Below are 27350 nucleotides of genomic sequence, written 5' to 3'. Positions count from 1 at the left end.
GGGCCCCCAGCTAGAGAAGGAATTGTTTTGTCTCTGTGCAGAGAACTTACCATCCCCTAATATGAAGCCCAGACCGACACAATAAAGCAGCACAGAATATGAAAAATAGAAAAGCTGAAACCTGAGGCATCACCTATACCCCTGTGCTCAGGTGAGAGCCCACCTGCAGAACTGCCCCAGCCCTGGCCCAGCCCTGGCAGGAGCTGGAGCTGCTGGAGCCAGGCTGGAGGAGGCTCCAGGATGAGCAGAGAGATGGAGCAGCTCTGCTGGGAGGAAAGGCTGGCACAGCTGGCAATGTTCAGCTGGAGAGGAGAAGCTTTGGGCTGAGCTCAGGGTGGCCTTGCAGGGCCTGAAGGAGCCCCAGGACACCTGGAGAGAGACAATTGCCAAGGGATGGAGGGACAGGACCCAGGGAATGGCTCCCACTGCCAGAGGGCAGGGATGGATGGGGTATTGAGAAGAGCCACTTTGGAAGTACCTGCTTCAGCAGCAGAGCCCCCTGAGTGTTCCTTGGCTGCCAGCAGGCAGGACCCTCCACCCTAACGGCAGGAGGTGCCCAGCCCTGGGAGAGAGGAAAATTGCTGAGCAGAACATAAATGCACAGGGAAACCCTTGATTAGTTTTGCAGGTAGGATTTGTTCCTACAGAAACAACAGAACTCAGGCTTCAACCAGGAAAAACCTTTATTCCCCAATGCTTAGTATTTTAACAAGTATTCCCATGTGAAGGACAGAAACTGTGCATTCAAAGCTCTGGATATTCAGGTGGCAGAAGGGCTCATGGCTAAACTAACAGTATCAGGGACATTTAAGGAATCTTGATTATTTCACAAACCCAGGGTTTCCTAGAAGACTGCTAGGAATCCAAAGGGATCCAACTCTCATCTGGAGAGCAAAACACACTTTTTGTTCCAACTTTTGCATTTAAATGCCATTTTTGTCTGAAGCCCTGGGGGTCATCTTGCCCCTACCCACCAGTTCAGATTTATTTTACATATTCATCAGCCTTTTCCAACCTTCCTTTGTCGGCTCACCTCCCCCCAGGCCTAGGGATGAGAGCTGGTGCCTCACTACAGCCTCTCTAGTCTCCATTCTGAAATCCTGTTGCACCCAACAGCCTTGTAAGACAATGAAAAGCAAACTGAGCAAGCTTAAATATAAACACATTTAATTGAGGTCATATAAAAATGTATTTCCAAAAGCAATGAGAGGAGATTGACAATAAATTGTGCATATAATTCTTTTTATACCTTGCGCCAAACCACCTTTGATGTTTCCAATTCCTACATCCACATTCTGAAAACAAATTCTCCAGCTGCCCCATTTAAACTGTGGGCTCCAGGTTTCCATCTTCTCAATACTTTCCAAACAAGGATCTTCAGAGCAGCATCGACAGCTTTACTTCTGACCACTCCTGCTGCTCCAGCAATCCCCACACCAACAATTTATCTGTAATAAAAACCCAATGAAGAAAGCTGAAAAGAGGACTCCTATTCAACCCTTAGCACTGACCAGTTAATTAACTGACACTAATTTTTATATAAAAGATGCATATTAAAATATCTGCAACATAATTTTCAAATTTCTGTGTGTTGTCTGCATCCAGTCTAGGCTCTAACTCCACAGGCAGGAGTTACTCCACTCTCAGACATGCAGAGTGCTGCCAAAACCTGGCACCACTGAGCACCAGGACGGCCTCGCTGGTGCCAGGAAAGCTCAGCAGCACCTTTCTCTCCCAGCAGCATAACACTGGCACAGGCACTGAGCAGCCACGGGCAGCTGACTACTGCTGGGAGAAAAAAAAAACAAAACTGGGGGGTTTACAGGGCAGAAAAAGTGTGAAGGCACTTTTCCTACTCTTATCAACGCTTCATCCAGCAAGAGGAATGGATAAGCTAAACCTATTGCTTGGATAAACCATGTTATTTCCACCCTGGGGACCTGAGGCTAGCACAGGAGCCAGCAGAGACCTTTTAGTTAATTCTAAGACAGCAAAACATTTTTGCCCATTTCCCCTCGCTGGCTCACGGTCACACCTCACCCACGTGGCTCCAGAGCTCTCCCAGTGTCTCACGGGCAGGTTATCCCATCACATCTCTCCGCAGGCTCCAGTGCCCCCCTGGAGAGCACAGCTCGGGGTTTCACACACGCCGGGGTCAGGCCACCTCAGGATAGGCTTTAGGCCTAAAGAGAGGACAGCAGAAACATCGCACATATCAGTTAGTTCCATCTATATTCGTAAAGTTTAACAGCAGCGGCCTGGCTTGTGGCAAAGGACAAAAGCCAGCACACCGAGCGAAAAGCTGAGGAATTAATGCTGAACTGCAGCGCCGAGCAACACCCCCAGTCCCGGGCACCGCGAGCTGCAGCGCTTGCCGGCCGGCAGGAATAGCTAAATAAGAAATGTGAGTATTTCAGGTGGCGCCTTCCTTTCCCGGAGCCCCCGTCTCCAGCCCGGCTGCCGCCGCCGCCGCCACCCGTGCCCCTCACCTCATGGCGGCGGCGGCCCCTCATGGCGAGGGGGCTCGGTTCACCAGAGCCGCTCCTGGCCCTCTCGGCGGCGAGCTGTGGAAGGCCGGCCCGCCTGAGCTGCTCAGTTCCCTCATGGCGGCGAGCTGAGGGAGGCCGGCCCGCCTGAGCTGCTCAGTTCCCTCATGGCGGCGAGCTGAGGGAGGCCGGCCCGCCTGAGCTGCTCAGTTCCCTCATGGCGGCGAGCTGAGGGAGGCCGGCCCGCCTGAGCTGCTCAGTTCCCTCATGGAGGCGAGCTGAAGGAGGCCAGCCCGCCTGAGCCGCTCCTGGCCCTCACGGCGGCGAGCTGAGGGAGCCCGTCCCGCCAAAAGCCCTCCTTACTTTCCTGGCAGCGGGAGCAGAAAAGGAGCAAGCACTCCCGCGCTGCTGAGGTGATTCCACAGGCACCGCCCCGCTCGCTTCGGCCTCTCCCCCCGGGGCGGGGAAAAACCCTCGATAATCCGTCACAGAGCGGTGTGGGCTGGGAGGGACTTTTTAAAGATCGTCTCGTTCCGCTCCCCGCCATGGGCAGGGACACCTTCCGGTGTCCCACGTTGCTCCAATCCCCGTCCAGCCTGGCCCTGGACACTTCCAGCATCCCTGACAGAGCCAGAGCAGGAAATACGATCTGTGGAGCCAGGAGAACTGAACTCAAGCACCAGCTTATGGGAAGCATAGGGCTGGTGAGCTGCCTCTGCTTGCCCCTGATGTGTCCCACTTCGGGCACAGGAGGTAGAAGTGTCAGCTTAGAAAAAGCTGCCAGCAACAAAAATCCAGCTCTGAAATAAGCAGAGAAAAAGTTGTGGTGCTCCCAAGTGCTTTGCTGGGAGAAGCATAATTCCACAACTTCCCTAGCCTTCACTGGATGCCTCAACATCAGCCCAGTGCTCTGTGTATCCGTGTCTGAGCACAGCAGTGAAACTCTCACCTCCCTCTCTGGGGATCCATTCAAATGAAGTTTTTTTCTGGCCTTTGTGCTCCAGTGAGATATTTCAAGGCCTTTCCAGAAAGCCTGGCATCCCTCCCCCATGCTCCTCATGTGCTTACGCTCTCAGAGCTCAGCAATGAACTCAGCGGGAGCTGTGCCTTGCCCCGGGCAATCATCCGTTCCAGCTCTGTCTTCTTCAAATGTTTCATGGTCTATTTTCAGCCCAAGGCAGGCAGCTATTCTTCCTGAATGTAGGGTGCTCCTCCCCAGCTCAGCCTGATCCTGCCTTGTCCAGGGAAGCTCTGGGTTCGTTGTGCCCAGGACAGAACTGTGTGCAGGGAAAGAGGCTGGTGCTGAGCAGGAGGAGCTCGGTGCTTCCCCTGTCAGTGATGAACCTGATGAGGAACAGGTTTCCCAGCTATGCCCAGTGCAGCACAGCAAAACCTGTCTGGGGGAGAGACAGGTAAGAGCAGACACAGAGAATTTCATGTTCTTGTTCCTGGGGGTCTCACTGCCCATGGCCAAGGGCACGTGCCCACACAGGAATGGATGATGACTCTCCCAAGACCCTAAGCTACAGCTTCAGTTTGGAACTGTTTAATTCATTAGTGCAGCATGGAGCCCAAATTAATATACTTTGTCTCTTTTAATAAGACATTTTCAGCAGGATTGGGGAGAGACTTCAAAAGCTTCCTGAATGCCAAATACCAGAACTCAGCAACTCTCAGTGCCAGGACCAGTCTCTCACTTCCCAGTATAGATTCCCTCAGTGTGCACAGTTTTTCCTCTGCTTGCCGGCCTTGGAAGGGGGCTCAAACAAAGACCTGCACATCATTTGTGAACTTTGGGTGAAAAGCATCAAACCAGATGAAACACAGCAGCTCTGCCATGGGAGTGAAGGCCTTTTCTGTCACAGGAATGTGCTCTCTGCCTTAGTTGCAGCCAATCCCTGTTGTTCATCTTGGCTTGCTGACCACTAAACAGAGCCTCCTTTTCTCCTGCAAGTGTTGTGGTGGGGCCTGAAGGGACTGAGATGCCTTGTTCCAAGCCAGATTAGAGATATGAGTTACTACAAAACAAAAGCCCAGCAAGCCTTCAGGAGAGTTCCTCTAGTCTAGACACAGCCTCCCCTGAGCTCCCTGCAGTCCAGCACAGCCCTGCAGCTTGTGTTCAAAGCAACTCAACAGGCTCCTGGGTAACCTGGGTAACCTCTGGGTAAAGAAGCCTGGGTAACCTCTGTCGAGTGCATGTTCAGTCACAGCATAAAGGAGGAATTACATCTGAGTGATTTTGCTCCCATAAATTAGCAGGATGGGTTAAACCAGGACATGAGCACTGTCTGCTGGCACAGTGCATCCACTCAAGAGATCTGCGCTGGCATGGAACTGTAGTGCTTCAAAATACATGTCCCTGGGGTGGGACATCCCCCGTGTAGCTGATGTGTGCAGCTTCTGTGGAAGCAAGAGAGATCCTTTACTGTCCCCTCAGCCCTGAACACACCCGTGCCCAGGGCTCACTGCCTGCCCCACGTCACTGCTCACCTCCAGCTCTGGCACTACAGGTTTGGTACTGTGATCCTTCTGTACCAATCAGATTTTGGCTCAACACCATTTGGCCACAACGTCAGTCACTGGAGAAAAAGACAGAACAGTACCGTGGGAAGAGGAAGAAAATTCAGTAAACCTATGGAAGAAAAGATTTGTGGATGTACATTGTCATTTACCATGGTGGTCACCTCCAGCCCCACAGCCAAGCACATTCAGGCTCTGGTGAGAACTTTTATCCCCCTGGTGGTCTGTCATGGCTGGGGACTGTGATGATGACACCTTGTGGGTGTTGGTGCTTGCAGTGCCCTATGAGTGACACCAGCCTTGCTCGGCTCCCACACAGCAGAGGTGGTGGGGTAGCCATGGCCTCCATGGTGCCTTTTCCTGTTTTGGGAGATTCAGCACTCTTTGAGGTGCTGCACCCAGGTCAGGGATACCCCACACATGAGCACAGACTGGGAGAAGAGCTCATTAACCAGGAGAGAAGGACTTGGAGGATATGATGGAAAGCTGGACATGAGCCAACAATGCGCAGTGGCAGCCCAGAAACTCCTCTGTGCTGGGCTGCACCCACAGATGAGTGGGCAGCAGGTGAGGGGGGAGGATGGTCCCCCTCTACTCTGCCCTTGTGAGATCCCCCTGCAGGGCTGCTCCAGCATCAGAAGGACATGGAGCTGTTGGAGCAAGTCCAGAGAGGCCATGGAGATGCTCCCAGGGCTGGAATCCCTCTGCCATGGAGCCAGGCTGGGAGAGCTGGGGGTGCTCACCTGGACAAAAGAAGGCTCCAGGGAAAGCTCAGAGCCCCTACCAGGGCCTAAAGGGGCTCCAGGAGAGCTGGAGAGGGACTGGGGACAAGGGCTGGAGGGACAGGATACAGGGAATGGCTTCCACTGCCAGAGGGCAGGGATGGATGGGATATTGGGAATTAGGAATTGTTCCCTGGCAGGGTGGGCAGGCCCTGACACAGGGTGCCCAGAGCAGCTGTGGCTGCCCCTGGATCCCTGCAAGTGTCCAAGGCCAGAGTAGCCTGGGATAGTGTAAGGTGTCTTTGCCATAGCAGGGGGAGGAATAAAATTATTTTTATGGTCTCTTCTGATCAAACACATTCTGTAATTCCATCATCTCCTCTGCCTCCGCTTCCCCACTGCCATCACAAGATGGCATTCCAGACCTAAAAGCTGAGCTGGCTCAGCTGATTCTTAGAGATCTTTCCAGGCCCTGGGGTGTCCAACCCCAGAAGAAGCTGTGGATTTAACCCTGCCTGCTGAGCTCCTCTGCCAGGTCTCAGCCCTGACACTGCCTTTTAATCACATCCCTTAATGCCAGGGCCGTGCTTTAATCAGCTGCACTGAAACACTGCTGCTGTTACTCTGTAACCTCTGAGCCATCTAATTGCAGTGAGTTAAGCCAGTTATAGTTTTGACAGTGAATGGCATGCAGAGCACTTTAATCTTGACCTGCAATACCTCCGGCTCTTGCAGGGTCTCCTCTGCCTCCGAGGAGACACTGCTAATCAGACCAAGCCAGGATGTAGTTCAAGACATGGACAAAGGGAGCCAAGGGCAAATCATGAGCAAAATGAATCTGACTCATTTGTTACAAAGCACTGTTGAAGGTAGAACAGCCTTTTCTTTGCCTGATAATTATTTGGGAGAGTAGTGAGAAGTCTTTCAATAATTTATAACTTCAAAATAATTTAAAAAAAGAGAAAAAATCATTCTTCTTAGATATGCTTTTTAAAAAGAAATCTTATTTTGAGTTAGGTGCATAAAGCACTGGTGCAGTGAGTTATCCCCTGTGTCTGCTCCCATGTGTGAGTTGGTGCTCCAGGTTTCACCCACTAGTTGGTCCCTGCAAGAAGAACCCATGATCCAACCATCCCCTTCCCTGGCCAAGGGCCTGCAGCCTCCCACTGGGGCTTGGTGCCACATCCTGGGTGCCAGCTCTGCCAGCACAGCTCTCTGGGGATGGCAGTGGGGCAGGATCTGCTGCTCAGCTGTCTCAGAGGCTGGGGCTGGCTGTGTCCCTCTGGGCAGCTTGGGGAAAGGCTGCTCTGGCTGTTCCCTTACAGGGAGCTGGAGCAGTAACCTCACTTGGTTGGGAGGAAAGAGCAGTCAGGAAAGGTTACATAAGCCCCGATCAGCCTGCCAGAGGGGTGGTGCACCAGCAGCAAGGGCAGTGCCACTCTGGATGTGGCTAGAGGAGCATGCCCTCCCTCTGAGACCTTGCAGCCCCTTTCTCCATCCCCCCCTCCACACCCACCTGGGTCTCCTGGCCCTGTCAGAGCCTGCTGGTTTTGTTGTTTAAAATGCCCTCGGGCAGCTCGAGGAGCCCATGCAGCTCCCTCTGTTCTGGGCTGAAACTGCTGCACAGCAATTTCTTTTTCCATTTAATCTCTGGCAGAGCCCTTGTGCTTTGCTCCCTTCCTCTTCCACCCTCCTCTCCTCCTTCTGAGCTTCTCCCTGGCCCAGTCTCCTTCCCTGCTGTCCGCTTCTGCTCCCAGCTCCTATTAAACCCCCATGTTTTCTGTCCTCTCCTTCAGTGCTCTTCTGGGTAGGCCCAGAGGACAGATCATACACCACAAGCTCTGCTATTCATCTAACAGATCCTAAGCTCCTGTCTCAGTGTGATAAATGTGATGTGCTAATCCTTTGGAGAGGATCCCCCAGGACGCAAACCCCTGCTGGGATCTGTGGCAATCCCATGGCATCAACCACGAGGTCAAACGTACAAGGAGGGGCTGCAGCTGCCTTGCCCGAGCATGGACACCACAATCTGCCTGCCTTAGGAATTCAGACTTGCACAAGGCCCACCAAACACACCTGTGTCCTTCCAGTGCCCCACCAGGTCTCCCAGCAGCAAGGAATTTGTTTTAATTCTGTAAGTTTTATAAAGCCTGACTCAAATCCCAGGGATTTCAGGCAGTGCTGACATGCAGAGTGGGGAGGTGTGAGCACAGTGCTGGGGTCAGTTCCTGGGGACAGATGGGTAGGCACATGAACCCAGTGTTTTAGAGCAGAGCTAACTAGAAACAGCTTATTCCATTAAGAAAAAAAAAAAAGAAAACCAGTAATCATTCTTAATTAGGACAGAAACCCCCAGATAGGCTTTTTAAAAGAAAATGCTTAAAAATACCATTTTTGCTTTGATTTGAAAACTATTTTTTGCTCTTCAGACTGTAAGATAAAACACATTTGAATTGATGATGCATTTCACAGCAAAAATACATCCCTTTTCATCTTGAAAATGCTGAAATGAGTTGTTAGAAAATTTTCAACGTTTACTCCCTTTCTTAAAAAACAAATTTTTTAATTTAGATTACATGTCTTTTTTTTTTTTTTTTCCTAATGGAAACTCTTGATTACATTTTTACCCAACAGCTCTAATTAGAATTAACAATAACAGCTGATTCTTGGTGGGGTGATAAACAGCTGGACTGCACAGCCCTCTCCACTCTGGGACTTCCAAACAACCCCAGCCCTGGCAGTTTAGTCTTCTGCAACATTTTAGACTTGTCTAGTCACTGGAATTTATTTTTCTTTCTTTTTTCCCACCCTTTCTCCTCTGAGGGTTAGTTTTTACCAGTGCAGCATCTCTAACAGTCAGGGAACTTCACAGTGAGTTGAGATCGCATTGATTTCTCGAGGAAGAAGCCACATACTAATTTTTCCTATTTTCCTCCCTTGAGGAACACAGGTAACAGCTCCAGGAAGGCAGCTGGGTTTGTAGATATTATGCTCACCTGCTGGCTGGCAGGGAATTCTGAGGTCTGTGGGACCATGATGGTACACGAGGAGACTTTGCCTGGTCTGGTGCAAGGCTGGCTTTGCTGGGAAAGCATGCGGGATTAAAGCAGAATAGGTTAAACCCGAGAGAAGCATCAGGTGAAGATCAGGGGATGGATCAGTCCATGCTATGCTGCCAGAGCTTCCCCCTGCCTCCAGGATGATTCTCACACCCCCAGCTCTGTGGGGCGAGGAAAGGAACACTGGAGTAGCATGAATGGAGAGGAAGGGACTGTGGTGGAGGGGAAGGGAAGATGTCAGAGTCTCCCCAAACACTCTGTTCCAGGCACCCAGGCAAATTTGTCCAGCCTTTGCAGGCAACCTCCAGAGAGCCAAGAGGCACTGGGGCATCCTCCTTCAGTGGACTAGTGTCCCCAGTGCCACTGTGACTCCTGGGCTGCCAGTGCTTTTCATGGCTGCTCCTGGGCAGCTTGTGTTGGCCTCACACTGTTAATGGCTGATCTTCTCTCCCTGGAAACAAGCCCATGGCCTTTGCCTGTCCCACCTTGCCCCTCCCACTCCCCTGACAAACAGTTATTACTTTCTTGGACAAATCTGAGATAGTATTAAATGAGAGGGTGTTTTCATACACAAATGTCCTTGTGATTAATGGATTAAGAGATTCTGTGCAAATTAAAGCCTTTCTTCATACTTCCACATCCAGCTCTTCAGCTGTTGTTCTTTCCCTTCTACTCCTTGACAGAAGTCCCTATGGGTCTTGCTTGTCCCATCCCTTTTGCTGCAGTTTTCTCCCCACAGTGACCCAGGGATTTCCCCCGAATCCTTCACCCCACTGAGTCCTGGGCACATCTTGCTGCTCCGGAAGCAGCACTGTGGAGAGGAGGTTGCTGTGAGCACAGCTTGTTTGTACGCAAAACCAGCCCAAGACAGGAGCTGTAAATGCCTCTTTATTTCCATATTTATCATTGCAGCTCAGATGGATGAGGAACCCAATGGAAAGTTTAGATGAAACAGAGAAGAAATGAAAAACTGTTGGCAAGCGGCGGCTCAGCTGAGACTGGCAGCCTCAAGGGCTTCCAGAAGGAAAAAGGCTTTCAATTCCGGCACTGCTGCTCCATAACAACCCAATTCCCCTGCCAGGCCAGGAGGGGTGGGGCAGCTGGGGAGCCCTGCCCTCCTGTGATCCCACCCCAGGGAGATGGACCTGAGACCCCCAAGCAGCACATTTGGTCTTGATGATGTTTGACAGGGCTGATTTCTTCCCACAGCAGCAGCCGAGTGTGGGTGTGGAGGCTCTGTAAGGATCTCCAGGTGATGGGCACTGTGGTCACCCGTGCCATGGTGGAAAGGAGCCACAAAGGCTTTGTTGGACACCTTTGGAACATCCAGTGCTGTGTGCTTGTGATAGATGATGATTTAAAGCCCATTTGTGCAGGGAATAATGGCTCATAACCATACCCTCTCCTTTAGTGGTGTGACACTGCTGAGATAGGTGGTCTTGTATTTCCACCTTAGGAGAGGTGTTTTATTAATTGTCCCTGCCCTTGCTCCTGAGCCCGTCTGTGCTGTGATGTGGACATGCTTCAAATACAGTGATGAGGAGATGGCAGCCAGGATGTGGCTCCTGGGGGAGGCAGCCAGAGAGGCAAGGATGGGTGCTGCCCATGGCTGTCCAGTGATCTGAAACCTTCAGCCCTGGGAGGGACTGACTGCCCCCAGGCCAAGGGAGTCTGACTCTGCTGGGGAATAACCAGGACTGTGTGTCTGTGACCAGGCTCTGTTCCATGGGGAGGAGGCAGGGGATTGAACTGTCCTCTTGCTGTCTGCCCTGTGTGCTGGCCAATTTTTCAGCCAAATCCCTGCTTGAGCATCCATGAAGGCCCCTGCCCAGATCATTTGGCATGATGGCTTCTAGAAAAGCGTCCCTGGGGTCGCTGTCCCTGCCTGGTCACAGCTGAGCTGGTGGCACTGAAAACTTGAGTTTCCCTTCACACCCCTCCTGTACCTGCAGGTCCCTGTGCTCTCACTCCGGGCTTTATTCTCCTCCTTGCTTTACCCTCATTTGTGCCCGGCTCCGGAAGAGAGCGCTGGGAATTGATCACTGTGTTGGCTCCGCTGATTTAATCCAAAGCTGGTACCAGGCGGGAGCGAGCGAGGGCAGCCCGGGGGCCCTGCGTGCGGCGAAGCACCTGGTGGTGCCGACCGGCGCCGTTATTAACCGGGGGTGAAAGGCAGCAGCCCCCGGCATCACCCGTCTCACCCAGGCACAGCCCGCCCTCCGCCCCGCAGCTGGAGCTCCCACGGGGACAGAGCTGTCTTGGGGACACGGCAGAGGAACCGTCAGGGGCTGTCACCCGGCGGGCGCTGACCCCGAGCTGTGCCACTGCTGCGTGGGCAGCAGCTCACCCGTGCACCTCGAGCTGCACCCCCGCCGGCAGAGCGCTTCTAGAGCAGGGATGGCCCCTGGGCTCATCGCATCCCACTGATGGCTCCAGAGCCTCCAAAGGACTGATGGCAAAAGCCCTTGGATGAGTCTCTTTTTTTGGCAATGAATGAAATAGGATTTGTGCTGGTGGTGATAAGAAACTGTAAGATGGACCTATCTGATCTTCACAGCAATTCAGAGAGGCTGATGCTGACGTGGCAGGTCTTGCAATAGCTTTCATGTCCCAGCACACAAAATGGGTGAGAAAAAGCATTTTTAAAAGTGATTGGGGAAACTCTGCAGCTGTGATGCTATCCTATCTCAAGCCCAGGGTTCCCCTCTGGCCTCTTTGGAGTCACATGTACTCCAAAAACACTCTGCTCTGAACTCAGGCTGGGTCATGACTCATGTCTTGGGCTGTAAAAATGCATTGCATTGTGTCAGCAGGAAAGTGGCTGTGGGCAGCGCTCTGGCAGCCGTGAGGCCGGCCGGGGCAGGCTGTTCAACAATTACGCCCACTGGAGCCCAAATTCCATCTCATATTTTGCTACAGCACTCAAAAATGGTTCAGGGGAAGGAAAGGCTGGAGGGGAAAAGTGTTTCACTTAAAAATCTTGGTAGGACTTTATGCAGTGGCTTGTCTGGCCACAAATCCATCTATTTTTGTGCAAGTGCAAAGCCTAGACCTGCCACCTGGAAATGTGACCTCAAGAATCCTGCAGCCTGTGGAGTTTGCTTTGTACCCAGGAGAGACACCTCATCCTGCTCGTCCTGGCATCCTTCCAGAGGGAAAAGGGCAACCGAACCCTCTGCATGTCTCTGCCTTGCTGTGTTAAACAGCATCCATGGCTTGTCTCTGGGTCTTCCCCCAACCAAAACTACTTGCAGGTACTTTTAGTATGAAAATATCACAAAAACCAAGAGTTACCTGTCAAGGGGCAACGCTGTGAGGCTTCACAGCATTGGCACCTTGTGACTTAATTTTGCTTTTGGACTTAAATGTCCAATTATGTATCTGGGAGTGTTTAGCACCAGTCAGGTAATTTCATTTGTGACCAAATTTGGGACACACTGCCACAATGGAGCTACTGGAGAAGCCAAACAGCCTTGAGAAGAGAGGAGCCTGGTGGCTCCAGACAAGCATATGGCAGTCCTGGGAACAAACCCACACACCTTTTCCTGAAGAAAATCTGGATTCCTTAAAGGAAGGGGTTTAATCAGGAGGGATCAATTCCATGAAGAAAATCCGGATTCCTTAAAGGAGAGGGTTGAACCAGGAGGGATCAATTCCATGAAGAAAATCCGGATTCCTTAAAGGAGAGGGTTGAACCAGGAGGGATCAATTCCATGAAGAAAATCCAGATTCCTTAAAGGAGAGGGTTGAACCAGGAGGGATCAATTCCACGAAGAGCAGTTGCCCTGTTCCGCTGCTGTCCAGGACAGAGCAATGCTGTGGGACCAGGACAGGGGCTCAGTGCCTGTTAAAGCCCTGGGCACTAAGGAAGCTCAGGAGCAGCTGCAGACAGAGGCAGCTGAAGGATTCCTGCTGCCTCCCACCAACGCTGCCCGCGATTCATCAATTACCTATCTGCTTAGTCCTTTTCTCCATCCTTTTACAATCTAAACAGCACATTTTATAGTCGCTGCTAAGTGATGTGATCAACATCAATTACCTACTAAAAGAGAATCAAGTCTTGATTTAAAATTAAGTGCTGCATTTTCCCATGTTCTTTATATGTAGCCAACAGAATAATTGCAGTGACATAAAAACTAATTACACAACTCCACAATTAGGCCTCCCTCCTAGTGCTGTGATTGTCTTTAAGTATACTGATGAAAAATTACTCCCAGTCCCAAATTACTCTCTCGCACCCATCTTCTCTAGTACCTTTTGAAAAAGCCCTCCACCCCATCAGACCGAAGAGAGGAACTCCAGATGCAGAAGGTAATACATGCAGAGTGTATTTTATCTCACAGATGTGGGATATGTTTCAGATGTGGGATTCGGTTGGGATTGCCCAGGAATGCAGCAGGGCTCCTCTCTGGATGGACTGAGCATCTCAGTGAGGCTTCCAAAGTGCCTGGTGGCTGGTGTGCCAGCACCCTGAGACAAGCAGGGAGAAAATCCTCTTCCCACTGCCCCAGCTGACATTTGGCTCCTGGGCTGCAAGCAGAGAGACCAGTCCTCCCTGGCTGCCAGCCTTGGGTTTGGTGTGTGGAGCCCAAAAGGAGGAGCAAGAGGCTGAAGTACTTTTCCCCCATCCAAAGGCCAGGAGTTACACCTAGGCAGCAATCATGTAGCTGCCTGATAAACCATAAACCCCAACAAAAATCATAAACATCAATAAAGCTCTGGTGCTCTCCTGACAGGCTTTGAGGGATTTGATTCCAGATTATGTTTTTGAGATGTTTACAACCAACCTGGAAAGATTGAAAATATTCAATTACTGGCAAGGAGAGCTGAGATTTGCTTACAGTCAACCTCGTGCCTCCAGGATCTCTGTGGGTGCCACCCAGTGAAACACAGCATGGGTGAACAGAGCCGTGGGGACAGTGGTGCAGGGACAGGTCCCCGTGATGTCACTGAGCATCTTTCACTAGATGATTAAGCATTGCAGGTTTAATTTTGGGGCTGGCATGTTGGTTTTGGCTGCTGTGCAGTGGATACCATGGCCTGTTCCTCAGCCACAGCTCAGCCCTCACCAGGGAGGGCTGCACAGCTCATGGCTGATTTTCCATCATCTCTGCAATGCCATCACTCAGTCGCAGTCGGGAGAGGGGTGGGAAATGCTTTGGCATGATTTTAATCAGCAAAGTGCTTTGAGTGAATGAGGTGAGGGGACCAGTGAGCTCCCTGTGCCTTCTCTTTCTCACCTCACTTCAGCATCAGCCAGGGGTGCCAAGACTGAGAATTTACGCACTTGTGTTTACCTGAAACCTCACTACCTTCCTCAAAACCTGTGAAAAATAAAGGGGGTGCTGAAGTAGCCTGTGACAGGGACGATGTGATGTGTAAAGCCAACATATCCAGCTCATTGCAAATATTCCCTCCTGATCCCAGGCACCCATACCAGATATCCCCACCTTGTCACCAGCCCAGAGCACTGGGTGCCACCTCCAGCCCTTCCTCGGACATCTCCAGGGCAGGGGACTCCAACACTTCCCTGGGCAGCTCCTGCCAAGGCCTGACCACCCTTTCCACGGAGAAATTCAGAGATGCACAGAGGCGCACCAAACCAGACAGTCCCGTCTGTTCCCTCCCGAGGGACAGCTCCTGCAGGACGGGGCTGCTGCCCGCTGCCCGCTGCCCGGGACAGGCCGTTCCCACAGCCAGGGAGGCTCCTGCCCTCCCAGCGCAGCCCTGGCTTCCGGGACCCGACCCGGCACACGGCTGAGCAGGGCGAACCCAGCCCGGGACATGGCTCAGATCGGCCCGGGACACGGCTCAGGCTCAGGCTCAGGCTCAGGCTCAGGCTCAGGCTCAGGCTCAGGCCGGCGAACCCAGCCCGGGATACAGCAGGCCCAGGACACCGCTGCCACTGCCGCCTCACGGGGCACAGGCGAGGCTGCGAGGTGGGGGTTGGGGAAGGAAGAAAGATTAGAGGGCGGGGACGACGATCAGGGGGCGGTGCCAAGGGCGGTGCTGACAGAACGGGACGGGTCAGGGGGTGTGGCCAAAAGGGGCCGTGCGGAGTGGGTCGGGCGAGGCCAGAGGCGGGGCCAATGGCAGGAGCTCGTCCAAGGACGGCGTTGATTGGCTGGAGAGGGGCCAGGGCGGGGCGGCTGGGGCCGGGCGGAGCGTGCGCAGTGCGGAGCGGTGAGTCGGGTGGGGGGGGGGTCGCGGGGGGCGGTGTTGCTGGCGCCCCGCGAGGCCCGGGCGGTAGCTCTGGGTCAGGGCCCCGCGATCCGGGCCAGAGCCCTAGTCCCGGCCCGGGGGTACCGGCCGCTGCCTCCTCTACTCTGCCCTCGCGCGAGCGGAGGCGGCGGTGAGGCCTCGCCAGGGTGGGGGCTGCCCGCCGGCACGGTTCCCCTCAGAGCGGCCCTGGCCGGGCCGTTGGGGACGGTGCGTGTGCGGCCCCGGGGGCTCGGCAGGCCTGGCAGGACAGGCAGCCTGTGCGGCTGGAGTGTTGCAGCAGGGACCCCAAGCGCAGGCCCTGTGAGAGGCACTTAGGCACACAGTCGGGGCAGGGTAGGGGTCCCTTACACTCAGGGGTTTTAAACAAAAATATTTACACGTGAGTTTCCCCCAACGGGCACAGTTTGGATCCTGCCTGGAGAACGAGGCTGGGCTGCGTGACCTCTGGCCTGCTGTGTGCCCAGGCTGCTGTGGAATAAAAACGTGCTGGAAAATTTGGAGTAGCTCTGGGATATTGAAATGGATGTTTTTTCAGGGTGTGCGCTCTGTAACACGAGGTCTGAATTTTAAAACTGTTTTAATTGTTTTGGTACAAGCCTGCATATGGTTCTCTGGCTGGAAAACTGGTGAAACAATGCATTCCACAAGGCCAGGAAGGGAATACTGAGCAAACGGGATTTTGTATATAAGCACTGTTTGGAATGTTGCCTTAAAATGTTTTAAGTTCAGTGGTTGACTAACACTTGCATTAGGAATGATCTTTGTCAGAGCTCTGACGCTGCCTGCCTTCAGGAGGGTCTGGGTTTACACCAAGTTCTATAGACACAATTTATTAATGCCAAGTTATTCTGCAATGTTTCTCTACTAGAACTATCCCAGTCTGAGTACAGCAGAGAGGCAGAGCTACCTGCACTGGTGCTGCTCAGTGTGCCTGCCTAAGGAGGGTAATCTGCAGAGGCATTTCTGTGGTGGAGCTGTCTGTGGAAGAGGCTGGCCCGTGCACAGCCTGGCAGAAGCCTTTTAAGTGCAGATAAGTGTCCAGAAGAGGTTGGAAGATGATGACACGCCCTGTCATTTACAGCCGCAGTGCTCCTGCTCCCTGTGATCATTTGAATTTATTTGTTCTCTGGGAGTAGCATTGTTAAGGGACGCACTTCTAAGTTTCTCTTTCTTTCCCCAGCCCCGCCTTAAAAAGACCCAGTCTGGTCCACTTTGTTTTTCAGCAGCCTCTAGGCCATTTTTATGGTGGAAGTATCCAAAATACTGTCCCAGAAACTTCAGCATAGGAGTCCAGCTACCAGAGGTGGGAGAGCAGTGTTGTGAGTTCCTGGAGGCTGCTGTCTGTGTGACAATGTATTTACTAAATTTGGAAGGATACAAATACGATTCTTGGGAAGAAATCAGCTGGAAACAATTCCTCGTGAACTGTCAGAACAGCCTTTGAACCCACAGTGTTGTCCCTGTGTCCTGAAGCAGCACAAGAGCAGTGGTGCTGGTGCTACTGCCACCTTCTTCATTCTTACAGTGGAGAATTCCTTTAGCCTGAGCAATAAAACACTTGCAAAATTCCAGCACCCCCAAACCTGTCTCTGTCTGCTTCTGCTTGTGTTGGGCAGATGGGGTTGAAAGCACAGCAGCCATACCTTGAGAATTTGTGAGGCAGTGGGTTATTGGATAAATTTAGGGATAACAGTCAGCCTTTCCATGTGCTAATCCTCTGTGCTACTGACTCCCTCCGTGGCTTTTGTAACCCACCTCAGCTCTTACACTCAGCGTTCTCCTCTGAGAAATAACACTCAACTAGGGCTCGGAAGGGAGGTGAATCAGCTTTAATTAAGATTTGTGGAGCACTTTGTTAAGTTCTCAATAGCTGGTTGCTATTTTTTATGAACACGCAGATATTCTTAGCACCTGCAGTGGGAAGTGACACAAGGCTGGGGATCTCTGGGAAGCAGCCCTGCCAAGGGAGACGGCGCCTGCTCACCGTGGCTTTGTCAGATCCATTTTGGCTGTGGTCCATGAGGCAGCTCAGCAAAACTCCAAATCCCTCTGAGTCTTTGGGAAACCTGAAATGTTCTTGAGAGCTAAGCCCTGCTTTTGCGTGAGATTTGTAGCTTTTGCCCCCTTGCTGGGTTTCTCCCAAGCTGCTGGCTGGGTTTGGTGCAGCTGTGTTCTGGTGGCACCAGCTGCTGTCACCTGCTTTGTAAAACCTTGTAGCAATGACTTCAATGGCTTTCAACAACTGTCCCCTCAAATTAAGGTGTCTGGGGTAGGCAGGGCTGGGTGATGGCCCCTCTGGGCTTCAGGCAGTGCAGAAGTTGGTGGGGCTGTGTGGGGTGGGAGGGGAGGAGGGAAGCTGGGAAGCCATGCCCTTCCCCAAGGCAGCATCCCATTCCCTGGCTTCTCTGCTGCAGCAGCGAGGTGGCAAATGAAGCTTGATGAGCTTTGTTTGTGAGGGTTAAGGAAGGTGTGAATGGAAACGGTCACAGTGGTGCTGGGTCTGTGTTGTGTGGGTGCCCCTCAGCAGGATGAGGAGCTCTGTTGTATTTTTGGGAAGAGAAGGCTGTTCATTTGGCTTTGTCACTGCTGTAGGAGTAGCCAGATGGAGGATGCTAAAAGGAAATACAGGGCCGGAACAGCCTTCTTGTCCATGCCCCTGTCCTGAGCCAGGTGAGAGATACTTGGCTCTAGGCTGGACAGTGGTGGATGGTGGCAGAGATCTGGACAGGGCCCAGTTCCCTCTGGGCCTTGATGGAATCCCACTTTCAGAGCCTGACAGCTCATCTAACTTGTCCATGCAGCAAACTGAGCAGCCAGTTTGTCTCTTGCCTTCATAGAGCAAGGAGTCCTGTGGCTGGTTGTCCTTGTAAGTAAACCCTGTAAAAGTCTGAGAGCTGGTACTGGCCCTGGAGGGAGCAGGGATGGAGAAACCCCTCCACAGCTAGTATGGGGCAGCATGTTTTATACTGCTGACTGCTCTGCTGGCTGCCCAGACCCTCTGGGTTGTCTGTAACTCAGAGCTGATACCCAGCACAGAGCCCAGATTGAGTATTTTATGTTCCTGGATCACAGAGGGGTGTTCAGCTCTTTGAAACTGTGGTGTCACAGCGCTGGCACATTTAGTCTGGTCCCCAGTTTTCCCCAGGTTCCCTTTGTCTGGAGAGCTTTGCCCTGGACTCTGTGTGCTTGATCTCTGTGCTGTTTCCAAGTGCACTTCTTTGCATTGTTTTTCTTGCTTTTCTTTCTATTGATTTGTGGGTGTTTTGGGAACTTTTCTTCAGTTTATCAATTCCGATCATGACCTCCAGAGTGCCTCCAGCTCTTAACTCCTGGGCATCCTTTCAGGTTTTATAAAAGTGCTTTCTCTTCGTTGTTCAAACTATTAATGGAAAGGTTGAGCAGAAGCAGACCTGGGCTGAGCTCCCAGGGCTCATACACAAGGATTTGTCTTGTGGTGACAGGGAATTGCTGATGGCTACCCCTCAAGTGTGTTGGGTTGAGTTGCTTTGGTTGGTCTTTTTTTTTCTTATTAATGAGCACTGGGCCTCATGAAGATGAGCTTGCCCAGACCCAGCTCCTCTGGCTATTGAAAGCATCAAATGGATAGAGTGAAAAACCTGCTTTGTGCTGGTCAGAGGTGTGATGGGCCAGTCTCTGTAGGGAGGGATTTTGCTCTCCTTCTGAAGGCTGAGATGATTTTAAGAGCTTTCATGAACTTTGTTCACCTGGGGCTTCTTGCTGATGCTTGCTGGGGCTGGCATAGCTCCGAGACAATCCTCAGCCCTGCTTCCCACTCAGAGATGCCTCAGCAGTGGGCTGTGAGTGGGGGAAGTTGTGTCCAGCATCTCCCGCTCCCCTTTTCTCTCCATAGGTCTCTCCTCAGTGAGAGCTGGGCTTGTCTGTGTGCGGCTAAAGTAGCAAAAATGCATTTTTCTACTCAAGCAATTCCAAGTCCCTTGTGTGGTTGCTCTTCTCTGGAAAAGAGAAAACTACTTGTTCTGGAGAAATTAATGACATTCATTTTTATTCCTAAATAGTGTGTCACGGTGGGTGTGGTTGCAGGATACCTCACTGCACCCAGGCCTCTGCTGTCACCTCAGTGCCAACTGTTTAAGGAAGAGGAGTTACTTGAGCTGAAATAGATTTCACCGGAGCAGATGTCTCTGCCCAAGTAGGAACAGCTCTACCCTCCCCAAGTTCTGTGAATACTGAGCTGCTGGGCTCAGCTGCCTGAAGTTCAAGAATTGGTCCTTTTCTGAAGTGCTATTCCATCTTTCTTTGCACATGGGTGTAACTGGGGGGTGAAATTTGGGCCCTACCAAGTTTAAGAACAACACAGGATTCCTCTGTGGCCTTCATGTCTTCCTCCTCTCCAGGCTGGTAACTTGTGGTACCCAGCTGTTCACTCCACCTGTGCTTCAGGGACACCATCAACAGGATGGAGACACTGTGCCCTCTTTGTTTTCCCGTATTGGTCCATGGCTGATGGTAGAGTCATGGACTCATGGAATATTCTGAGTTGGAAGGCACCTACAAGCATCATTGTGTCCAACTTGGTGGATGCCCTGACCTAATTTCAGTTCCAGGGGATAAAATTCAGTCTCCCTAAAACCTTCAATGTCTTCTGTTGGATTCTTCCTCACTTTTCTCCAGGGGGCTGTGTGCTGTAGTTAAATATGAATAGAAAGGTTGTGTTCCACTCTGGATTACAGCTGAATCTCAGTGGTGGATAAATTGCATCCCAAGTCTAGTTTGCAAAGCCCTTCGGGCTTCATGGGCTGCAGGAAGCTGTATTTTATTCTAGATGTGTGTTTGCTGATAATTCTATAGGATTTGCAGACAGCAGGTTGTAAGAGCCCTGATTATACTGGTTCCCTGTGCAGTCAGACTCTGCCCAAATAATTCAAGTGCCTGCTGCAGAGAGAGGGAAAGGAAGATGGAAGGATGATTTAGAAATCTCTGGAGTATATGGGAAAAAGATGCATATGTTGATCTGAAGGAGATACCAAGCAACATATATGTCTTTCAGCATCTAAATAAAAGTCAGGATTTTTTAAATGGTTGCCTACTTAAAGCCCAAATAATTTGTTTAACGACAGGTTTTAAAGGTTTAACTTAATTTTAGAATTTTTATTTCAAGTGTCCTTCCATAAAATTAACTTTTTGAATGCAGAATGCTTTAATGTCTTCCGTGTTGGTGCTCATTTGCAAGAAATCTCTGCACAGTTATTTCTTATGTACCAGTTAAATCTATCAGCCAACAGATGTCAAGTGTAGCAAAAATGCTATAATAATATTATGGTCTAATAATAGTTATAATGATTCTAATTACCTGGTGCAGCTTTAAAGAGAGGCAGATTCAGAGATGAGTGCAAAGGAGGTGTTTAACCTTGAACTGCAGAAGCAGGGCACTTCCAGAGGTGCCTGTGCTGTGGCCCCTCTTCCCTTTCAGACATCCCCCTCCCTTTATTTCCTCCAGCAGACTGGGAGCAGCACTCTGGTGTGTTTTTAATGTTCAGACCTCATTCTGGCTGTGTTCAAAGGGGGCTGATGAGCTGAGGATGAGCATATTTCCTGCAATACCTGGGAGTGTGAAGCTTGCTCATTTTCAGCCTCTGTCTGCCCTGCTCCTGATGTGCTCCCACTGCCTGATGATAGTGGCACTCGAGGATTGCTCCCACCTCGGGAAGGCTGCGGAGCCTCAGCAATCTCCATCCTCTCTGACAGCTGCTTGTGCTGCTCTTAACTGTCAGGAGTGGCTTTGCCACGGCCTGGGAAGCACAAAGCCAGAGTCTCCTGATGGGAGAGTATTTGGGGGTGTGCAGGTGAGTGGCTGAGAGTTGTTGATCCCTACAGAGGCTTTGGTGAGGGGGTAGGAGAGCACTGGGCTGGTGCTTGAGTGCTGTGCTTGCCTTGCTTTCAACAGTCTGGCCCCACAGAGCCTTGTCAGGGTCTTCTTCCCCAGCTGCTCCATGTGCCAGCTCTGTTACATCACTCCCAATGCCCTTTCACCACCATATTTTTCCTTTAGGAAGGATCCTAAAGGATCCTACAGCTGCATTTGCTGTATTTCTGTGGTTGTTGCCCGATGTTGCTGAGTGGTGTTAGTGCCTTGGGGTCCCAGTGCTCATTGTGGCTGTTGTGTAATGGATCCCCTCGTGTCACAGCTGCTCATTTAATCCTGTGACATGCAGGGGTGAGGAGTCCGTGGCTCACAGACCAGCAGCCTTTCCACAGAGGAAGCTCTGTGTGGGCTGGAAGTTGACAGCTTTCAATGATTATATGCTGAACCTTCTTCCTAGAAATAATTGATTTACAGGCTGATGAGAACTACAGGAACTTGTCTCTTAGCTGCTGCTCCCTGGCATGGGCAGCAGCTGGAAATCTACTGTTTTCCTATAAAATAGATCCAGAGGTGCCCTTGCAAGGTTTTATTTTTTTACAGCGGAGCTGACCTGCTCTGCTTCTCGGGAAAGCCCTGCCTGCCAGTACCTGCAGCACACCTTCTGCAAGGGCTCGTGCTGCTGAGAGCTCTGCCATCTTCAGCCTCTCCCTTGGGCAGGTTCAGCCTTTCCCTTTGGGGAGGTTCAGCCTTTCCCTTTGGGGAGGTTCAGCCTTTCCCTTTGGGGAGGTTCAGCCTTTCCCCTTGGGCAGGTTCAGCATTTCCCTTTGGGGAGGTTCAGCCTTTCCTTTGGAGAGGTTCAGCCTTTCCTTTGGGGAGGTTTGCCTTCTTGCTGGAGTCAGTGTGTGTGTGTGTGTGTGTGTTGGTTGGTGCATCACCATGGAGATGAGGCCTCAGGAGCTGCAGGGCGCAGCCTTTTCCAGGCTCATGTGAAGAAGGATGCAGTAACGGGCTCCTCTTATTTAGGGAAAATGATTTCTTGGAGTAAATAAATCGTCAAAGAACACTTGGCATCAGCTCAGGTGCTCTTGAAGCCAGAGCTGTGAGGCTCATGCAATATTCACCTGCTTTGCTGTGTTCCACATCTGGCATTGCCGCTGTGCCCAATGCTGACTCACTGACCCACTTGTGCTTTTACTTACCCCGAGATAACAAAGCTCCTGTTGCTTTTCTCCTCCCTTTGTATGTATTTCTCATCCTGCCACAACAGCACCTTCCTGGATCCCTTTCTTTGCCCACTGAGTGTCCAGGCTTTTAGTGCTTTGAGTGGTTATGAGGCTTCATTTCCTGTGGCTGCTGCTGCTTTGGCCGGGTTTGCGGAGGATGTGGAGGGTGTGTGGCTGCAGTGAGTTTTCCCACATGCAGAAACACCTCTCTGAGTTGAGCACACCCCAAAACCCTGCTCTGGTCATGCAGACATTCTTGGGGGCCTGGGGACACTGCCCTTTCCACGTGCCTGCCCCTGGCACACTCTTTCCTTTCTAGTTTCTGGTACACAGAACCCTCCCAACAAGGTCTGGAAGGGCCCTGTGGCAACTCTGCCTCATTGCCTCCACGTCTTATTCCAGACTTCATCCGTAAAGATCTCTTTGCCCTTGCTAAAAACACTGTCTCTTAATTTCTCTCTGCAGGAGTATTATTTAATTTGTAACAGTTTTAGGACATTATTTGAAAAATCCGATATGAAGCTGTATTTCATTTTCTGTAATGATCCACTAATGCAGGCATATTTCAAAGGCAGGCAATGCAATACTGTGGGGTTTAATTAAATTTTGTTTTTCAACTGAGCATCAATAGACAGACAATAACAAATGGTGGACAATATGCATACAGAACAAAGTCTCTTCATTTTCCTTTTCAAGACTGTGGAAGTGAAAATGTATAGCCCTTAAAATGGACTTGGCCTGCTCACAACTGCTGCTTTAGTGTAGTTAACTCACATCAGGAGGAGTTTTTTCTTCTTACTCTGCCTTAATTAATTTTCTTGCTCTCTTCCTGCCCACAAAATAAACTCTTACACTGTGGAAAATCTCCAGCAGGAGCTATGGGTGATCTAAGTGCTTCTGCAAGTTCTGCATGTAGTTTTGAATACTCTGTTGATACCTAGTGTGTGATGGCTCCTCCAGATGGGCCCTCCTGAGGGTGACAGAACAGAAGGGCTGGGTGTGAGGTTCCTGTCTCTGGGAGCTGGACATGGCATGTGCCAACCTTGGAAAGGGAGGGAAAAATGGTGTGGCTGCCATGGTTGTACTCAAATCAGGAATCAGTAAGTGGCTCTGGAGTGCATTTTGTTCCTCTTCTCCCAGCAAGCGTGGCGTAATCAAGTACAGAGTATATGTGGGGAAGCTCAGGAAGAGTGTTGCACTTCAGCAGGAGGCTTCTGGGAACCATCTGAGTACTCACAGCGTGGCACTTGGACATGTGTTCTTGGGTAAAGAAATTTGTCACCGGTGCTGTAAATGGGCTCCTTTGTTCAGATTTGAGGAGCAGGGTGAGATGGGGTGGCTGAGGCAGACTTGGTTTCTCCAGGTGTCTGGAGAAATTACCATTGTTCAGGAACAGAACCAGAGTTTGCTGAGGAATCTGATGTGAGTGTGACTCCCACTGCATTCCAACCCTTTGATTCTCTCAGAAATCTCTCAAAGGCAGAGAGCTGAAAAAAACATTAATTTTTCAGAGGAAGAGTCTCCATTCAGAGATGTGAGTTCAAGCCATGTCCTGGGTTGATGCCTAAAGCTTTGCCTGCTTAACCTGTCTTCAAAGGCTGGGGGCAAGGGCTGTGCCTCGAGCTGGCACTGCTTTCCACCCCTGAGCTGGGCTGGATTACAGTCCAGAGAGCTGCTGGCTGGAAACGAGCACGCAAAGGCTGGGAATCTGTGGGAACCTGACTCCTGATGTCTGTGCAGCTGTAAGTGCCTGAAAACCATGAGTGGAAATGACAGATTGGAGTCTGTAACCTCCTCCTTCTCCCTGGGATCTCGGTGTAACAGTTGCTGTGTTCCAGGCATAGCCTGTATTTGCTCCTTGCTGGAAGCAGTGCCGTGAGTCCTTTGCAGCTCTCCTGGTGCCTGGGCCGGCTGAGGGCTGTGTTCTGAGCTGGGTGAGAGGCTCCTGGAACAATGGATGGGGTCCTGTGCTCCTGCCAGTCCCTGTGGCTGGAGAGGGGTATAAATATAACTCATCATCAGGCACCGGACGCTCTTTAAATAAACTGGGAAAACCCCACACAGCTGAGGCTTGTACTGGCCCTGCTAATGCTGGGGGAATGCCCCATGCCTGATTCCTTGTTCCTTGCTTTAGGCTGCCAGATTTCCCATTTGCTCACTTCTTTTTGTTCATAGGCAGTGTCAAGGTTCTGTTGCTGGGGTTTGAGGCAGGAGGTTGCTTTCTGGTGACTTGAAGCAACATGTCCAGCTTCTCCTTCCTTTGCATCTCCTGCCTTTCTCCCTAAGCCTGCTCTCACTGTGCCATAAACTGATCTCCTTCCAGCCAGGAACCTCAGGCTGCTTGCAGACTCACTTTTATGGGGCCATTATCCACCATCTATAGAAGGAGAGGCTTTCCTGGCCATGGCAGGGCTCAGGTGGCTGCTTCCAGAGCACACTGGATCATCTGGAGGCAGCAGCTGAGCCCTGGGCTGAGGGATGTGCCCTCTGTGCAGACCAGGGAGTGCTTGAGCCTAGTCTTTGCAGGAGTAGGTGAGTGATTTGAGATCCTCACAGTACTGCTGGCATGACTTATTCTTGCAGAAATGCCCACAGCATTTTTAGGAGCTTGTTCTGCCCAGCAGGATCACAGACAAGGACATGCCTGGGCCCCATGCTTTAGTGGCTCTTGCAGGACTGTGCAGCAAACAGGACCTGCGAGGGGCCTCAACACTAGGGCACAAGCCCAATGCATGGGAAACTGTAATGGTGCTTGGGAGTGAACAAAAATAAGTCTCTAGGACTATTTAAAATGAAAAAGTAGTAATCTGGAATTCAGTTTCGAGGAAATTCTTGTAGCAGGAGAGCATGTGCTGGCCGGGAGGGAAGCAGCACTTGCTCAGACAAGTGATAATCCATTGCAGCCCATTCCAGACATCGGGCAGATACCAGCCTTCCTCAGGCTCCCTGGGATGAGCGAGGTGCTGTGCTGCTGGATGAGGAATGTGGAGTTTCTGGACTATGTGGAGTAATAATTTTAACACCAAATCCTTGTTCCTAATGGGAACTGCTGGTGGCTGCCTGGCGTGGGGGTGCTGCACGGGAGCTGATGTCTCATAACAAGAAGAGTGCTGGGCTCCACAAGCACTTGGGGGCTGACACCGGCCGGCTCGCTTCCTTGGATTTCTCCTTTGGAGTTTGGCAGCCGTCTGCTTCAGGGAGCACAGTGGCCTTATAAGAGTTTATTTGATCTGACACATGACAAATTGTTTCTGCTGGCGGCTACTTGAGGCACAGTCTGTTCACTGGCAGCTGCGGCTCTGCGGGCGCTGGGAAGTGGAGGAAGGCAGCCCTGCCTCCTCCTCTTAGGAAGCATCAGCGCAGGGAGCGTTGCTGTGACCCACCCCTGCCATCCCAGCCTCCCTTCCGCTGCTTGGTAACGGTGCTGTTGGCATGGATTATTAATGATGTTTGTGTGCTGGGTGTGTCTGCAGGTGCTGGTTGTGGCTCCCCTGGCGTGTTGGCTGCAGGGCAGAGGAGAACCTGTGTTCTGGAACCAGACCCAGTTGACACTAAAAACGCTTTGTTAAGTTCCTTTTTTTCAGGACACCCTTTTAGCTCTGCAATGAGCAGCAGAATAAAAAGTACATGTCCCCTGTGAGATAGTGTAAATACATTTTATCTGTTCTATTACCTGCAGTTTTCAGAATATGTCCCCTAAGCATTTTAATCTTGTTTTCCAGAATTGTCAGAGTGAGGAATTGCTCCTATTTGCAACTTTGGGAATGATTACTTGTTCATTAATTTCTTCCCTTTCCTGCTGTCCATCTATTATTGCTTCCAAGAGAAAAAAAACCTCTCTGTAAATCTCCTCCAAAACAGGGCTGAGTGCCTGATTAGACAGAGAGTTATGTGTGCTGGGAACGTGTTCCCGGGAGATCATCCTGGAGCTGTGCATCCCGGGTGCTGCTGTTCCATGTCCTTGGGCACGCGGAGCCCACCAGGTGATGCCTTTTCCTTGATCTTAAAATTAAGAGCCAGACATGGTTAAGGGATAAAGGGTTTTATCTTGGTATTTCATAAGGATCTTTATGGTGCACCACTTCACCAAGGTGGAATGTGCTGAAATGCACACACATGGTAGATCATGTATACAATTTTCAGGCCTTTCAAATTAGCATATTTAACAAGAATGCCTCAATGAGAGGCTTGAAGGAATAGTGTGATATCTTCCTGTTTTAAAGTACTCCTCACTAGATGAGCTTAAATTTAGTTTACAGGATGTATTTTAGATGGGACCTTGGTTTCTCAAGATAGCATAGGGCTTTCCGGCCTCCAGCTGAGAGGCCTTTAGGTTGCTTGGTTTTCTGGCACAGCAGAATGCCAGGCTTATGGTAAGTTATCAGACTTAAGGAGTTACAAATGTGCATGTTAAGGGCACTGAGAATACATAAAAGGTATATAAAAGAAAAGGCAAAAAATCAAAAAAATCCTCATAGCATCACAGGTGTCTGGGCTGGCTCCCTGCTCCTTGCCCTAGGGTGAACAAGCCCAGCAGGCAGCATGTGCCAGGGCAGCTGGGCACACCTGGAGCACACCTGGAACACACCTGGAGCACACCTGGAGCACAGTGGTGAGGCAGGAGCTGGAGGTCAGGGCAGCTCCAGCACCCGAGCAGGGCTTTGCTGCTGCCGTGCTTTGCCTGCAGTGCCGAGGCTGTTACAAAACAGGAACGAGATGGGACAATGCAGAGCAGTTCCTGCTGCCACGCTTTTGTCCAGCAGCTAAAAGCCAGTTCAGAGGGTTTTGTGGAAGCCTTGTTTACTTTGGTCTTTTTTTGCCCTTTCTTTAAGTACAGACTTAAAAGAGCTGGAGACTGGAGGCCACTGTAGTTATTATTTCTTCCTGAATAGCACAATAAATGTACCATTTGTTCCATAAATGACAGGGTCCTTGCCTCAGAAAACATGTGGCCTGTTCCCACTGCTGTTCCCTTTGACATATGAGGAACTGCCCCTGCCTGCCTCTGGGTGCGTCGAGATTTCTCACTCCCTCATTGGGGTCAGTGCCAAAACTTGTCTTGACATGTGACATGTGTGGTCACTGGAAGTCACTGTGGAGGCTGTCACTGAAACAGCCTGGATTCACAGAGCAGCTTCATTTAGATGGCAGCTGATGGAGGAGCTCTGCAGAACAGCTGGGTGTAAAATCTGTGTGCAGGGGGGGGACAGCTGAGGGCTGCAGTCATTGTGGGAGAAGCTCAGACATGCACAGATGTGGTCTGGTGGACCTGT

General features: G+C 51.1%; 1 protein-coding gene, 1 long non-coding RNA gene and 1 other non-coding gene across 4 annotated transcripts in view; 1 reads left to right on the top strand and 2 right to left on the bottom strand.

Annotated features, from left to right (window-relative positions):
- Positions 1-1145: 1145 nt before the first annotated feature.
- Positions 1146-2989, bottom strand: LOC103823783 (uncharacterized). Of its 2 annotated transcripts, none has more exons than XR_007778767.1 (3): positions 2850-2989; positions 2036-2183; positions 1146-1448 (listed from the first exon to the last, which is right to left on the bottom strand). It is a non-coding gene; the product is annotated as an uncharacterized LOC103823783 (long non-coding RNA). The 2 variants fall into 2 exon arrangements; XR_625017.4 differs by having other exon boundaries at positions 2490-2888.
- LOC115484260 (small nucleolar RNA SNORA74) lies at positions 1591-1793 on the bottom strand. Its single transcript, XR_003944995.1, has one exon. It is a non-coding gene; the product is annotated as a small nucleolar RNA SNORA74 (small nucleolar RNA).
- Positions 2990-14556: 11567 nt separating the features above from the next.
- Positions 14557-27350, top strand: part of SIL1 (SIL1 nucleotide exchange factor) — a 111631-nt gene continuing 98837 nt past the window's right edge. The window contains exon 1 of the mRNA XM_018923986.3: positions 14557-14726. Coding sequence (XP_018779531.2) covers positions 14572-14726 — 155 coding nt within the window. The 5' untranslated portion in view covers positions 14557-14571. The remainder of the gene's footprint in view (positions 14727-27350) is intronic.

Source organism: Serinus canaria, chromosome 13 (genome assembly GCF_022539315.1).
Source record: "Serinus canaria isolate serCan28SL12 chromosome 13, serCan2020, whole genome shotgun sequence".
In the NCBI taxonomy this organism is placed as follows: Eukaryota; Metazoa; Chordata; class Aves; order Passeriformes; family Fringillidae; genus Serinus; species Serinus canaria.
The sequence above is the reverse complement of the archived record's forward strand: the minus strand, read 5'-3'. Positions and strand labels throughout refer to the sequence as shown.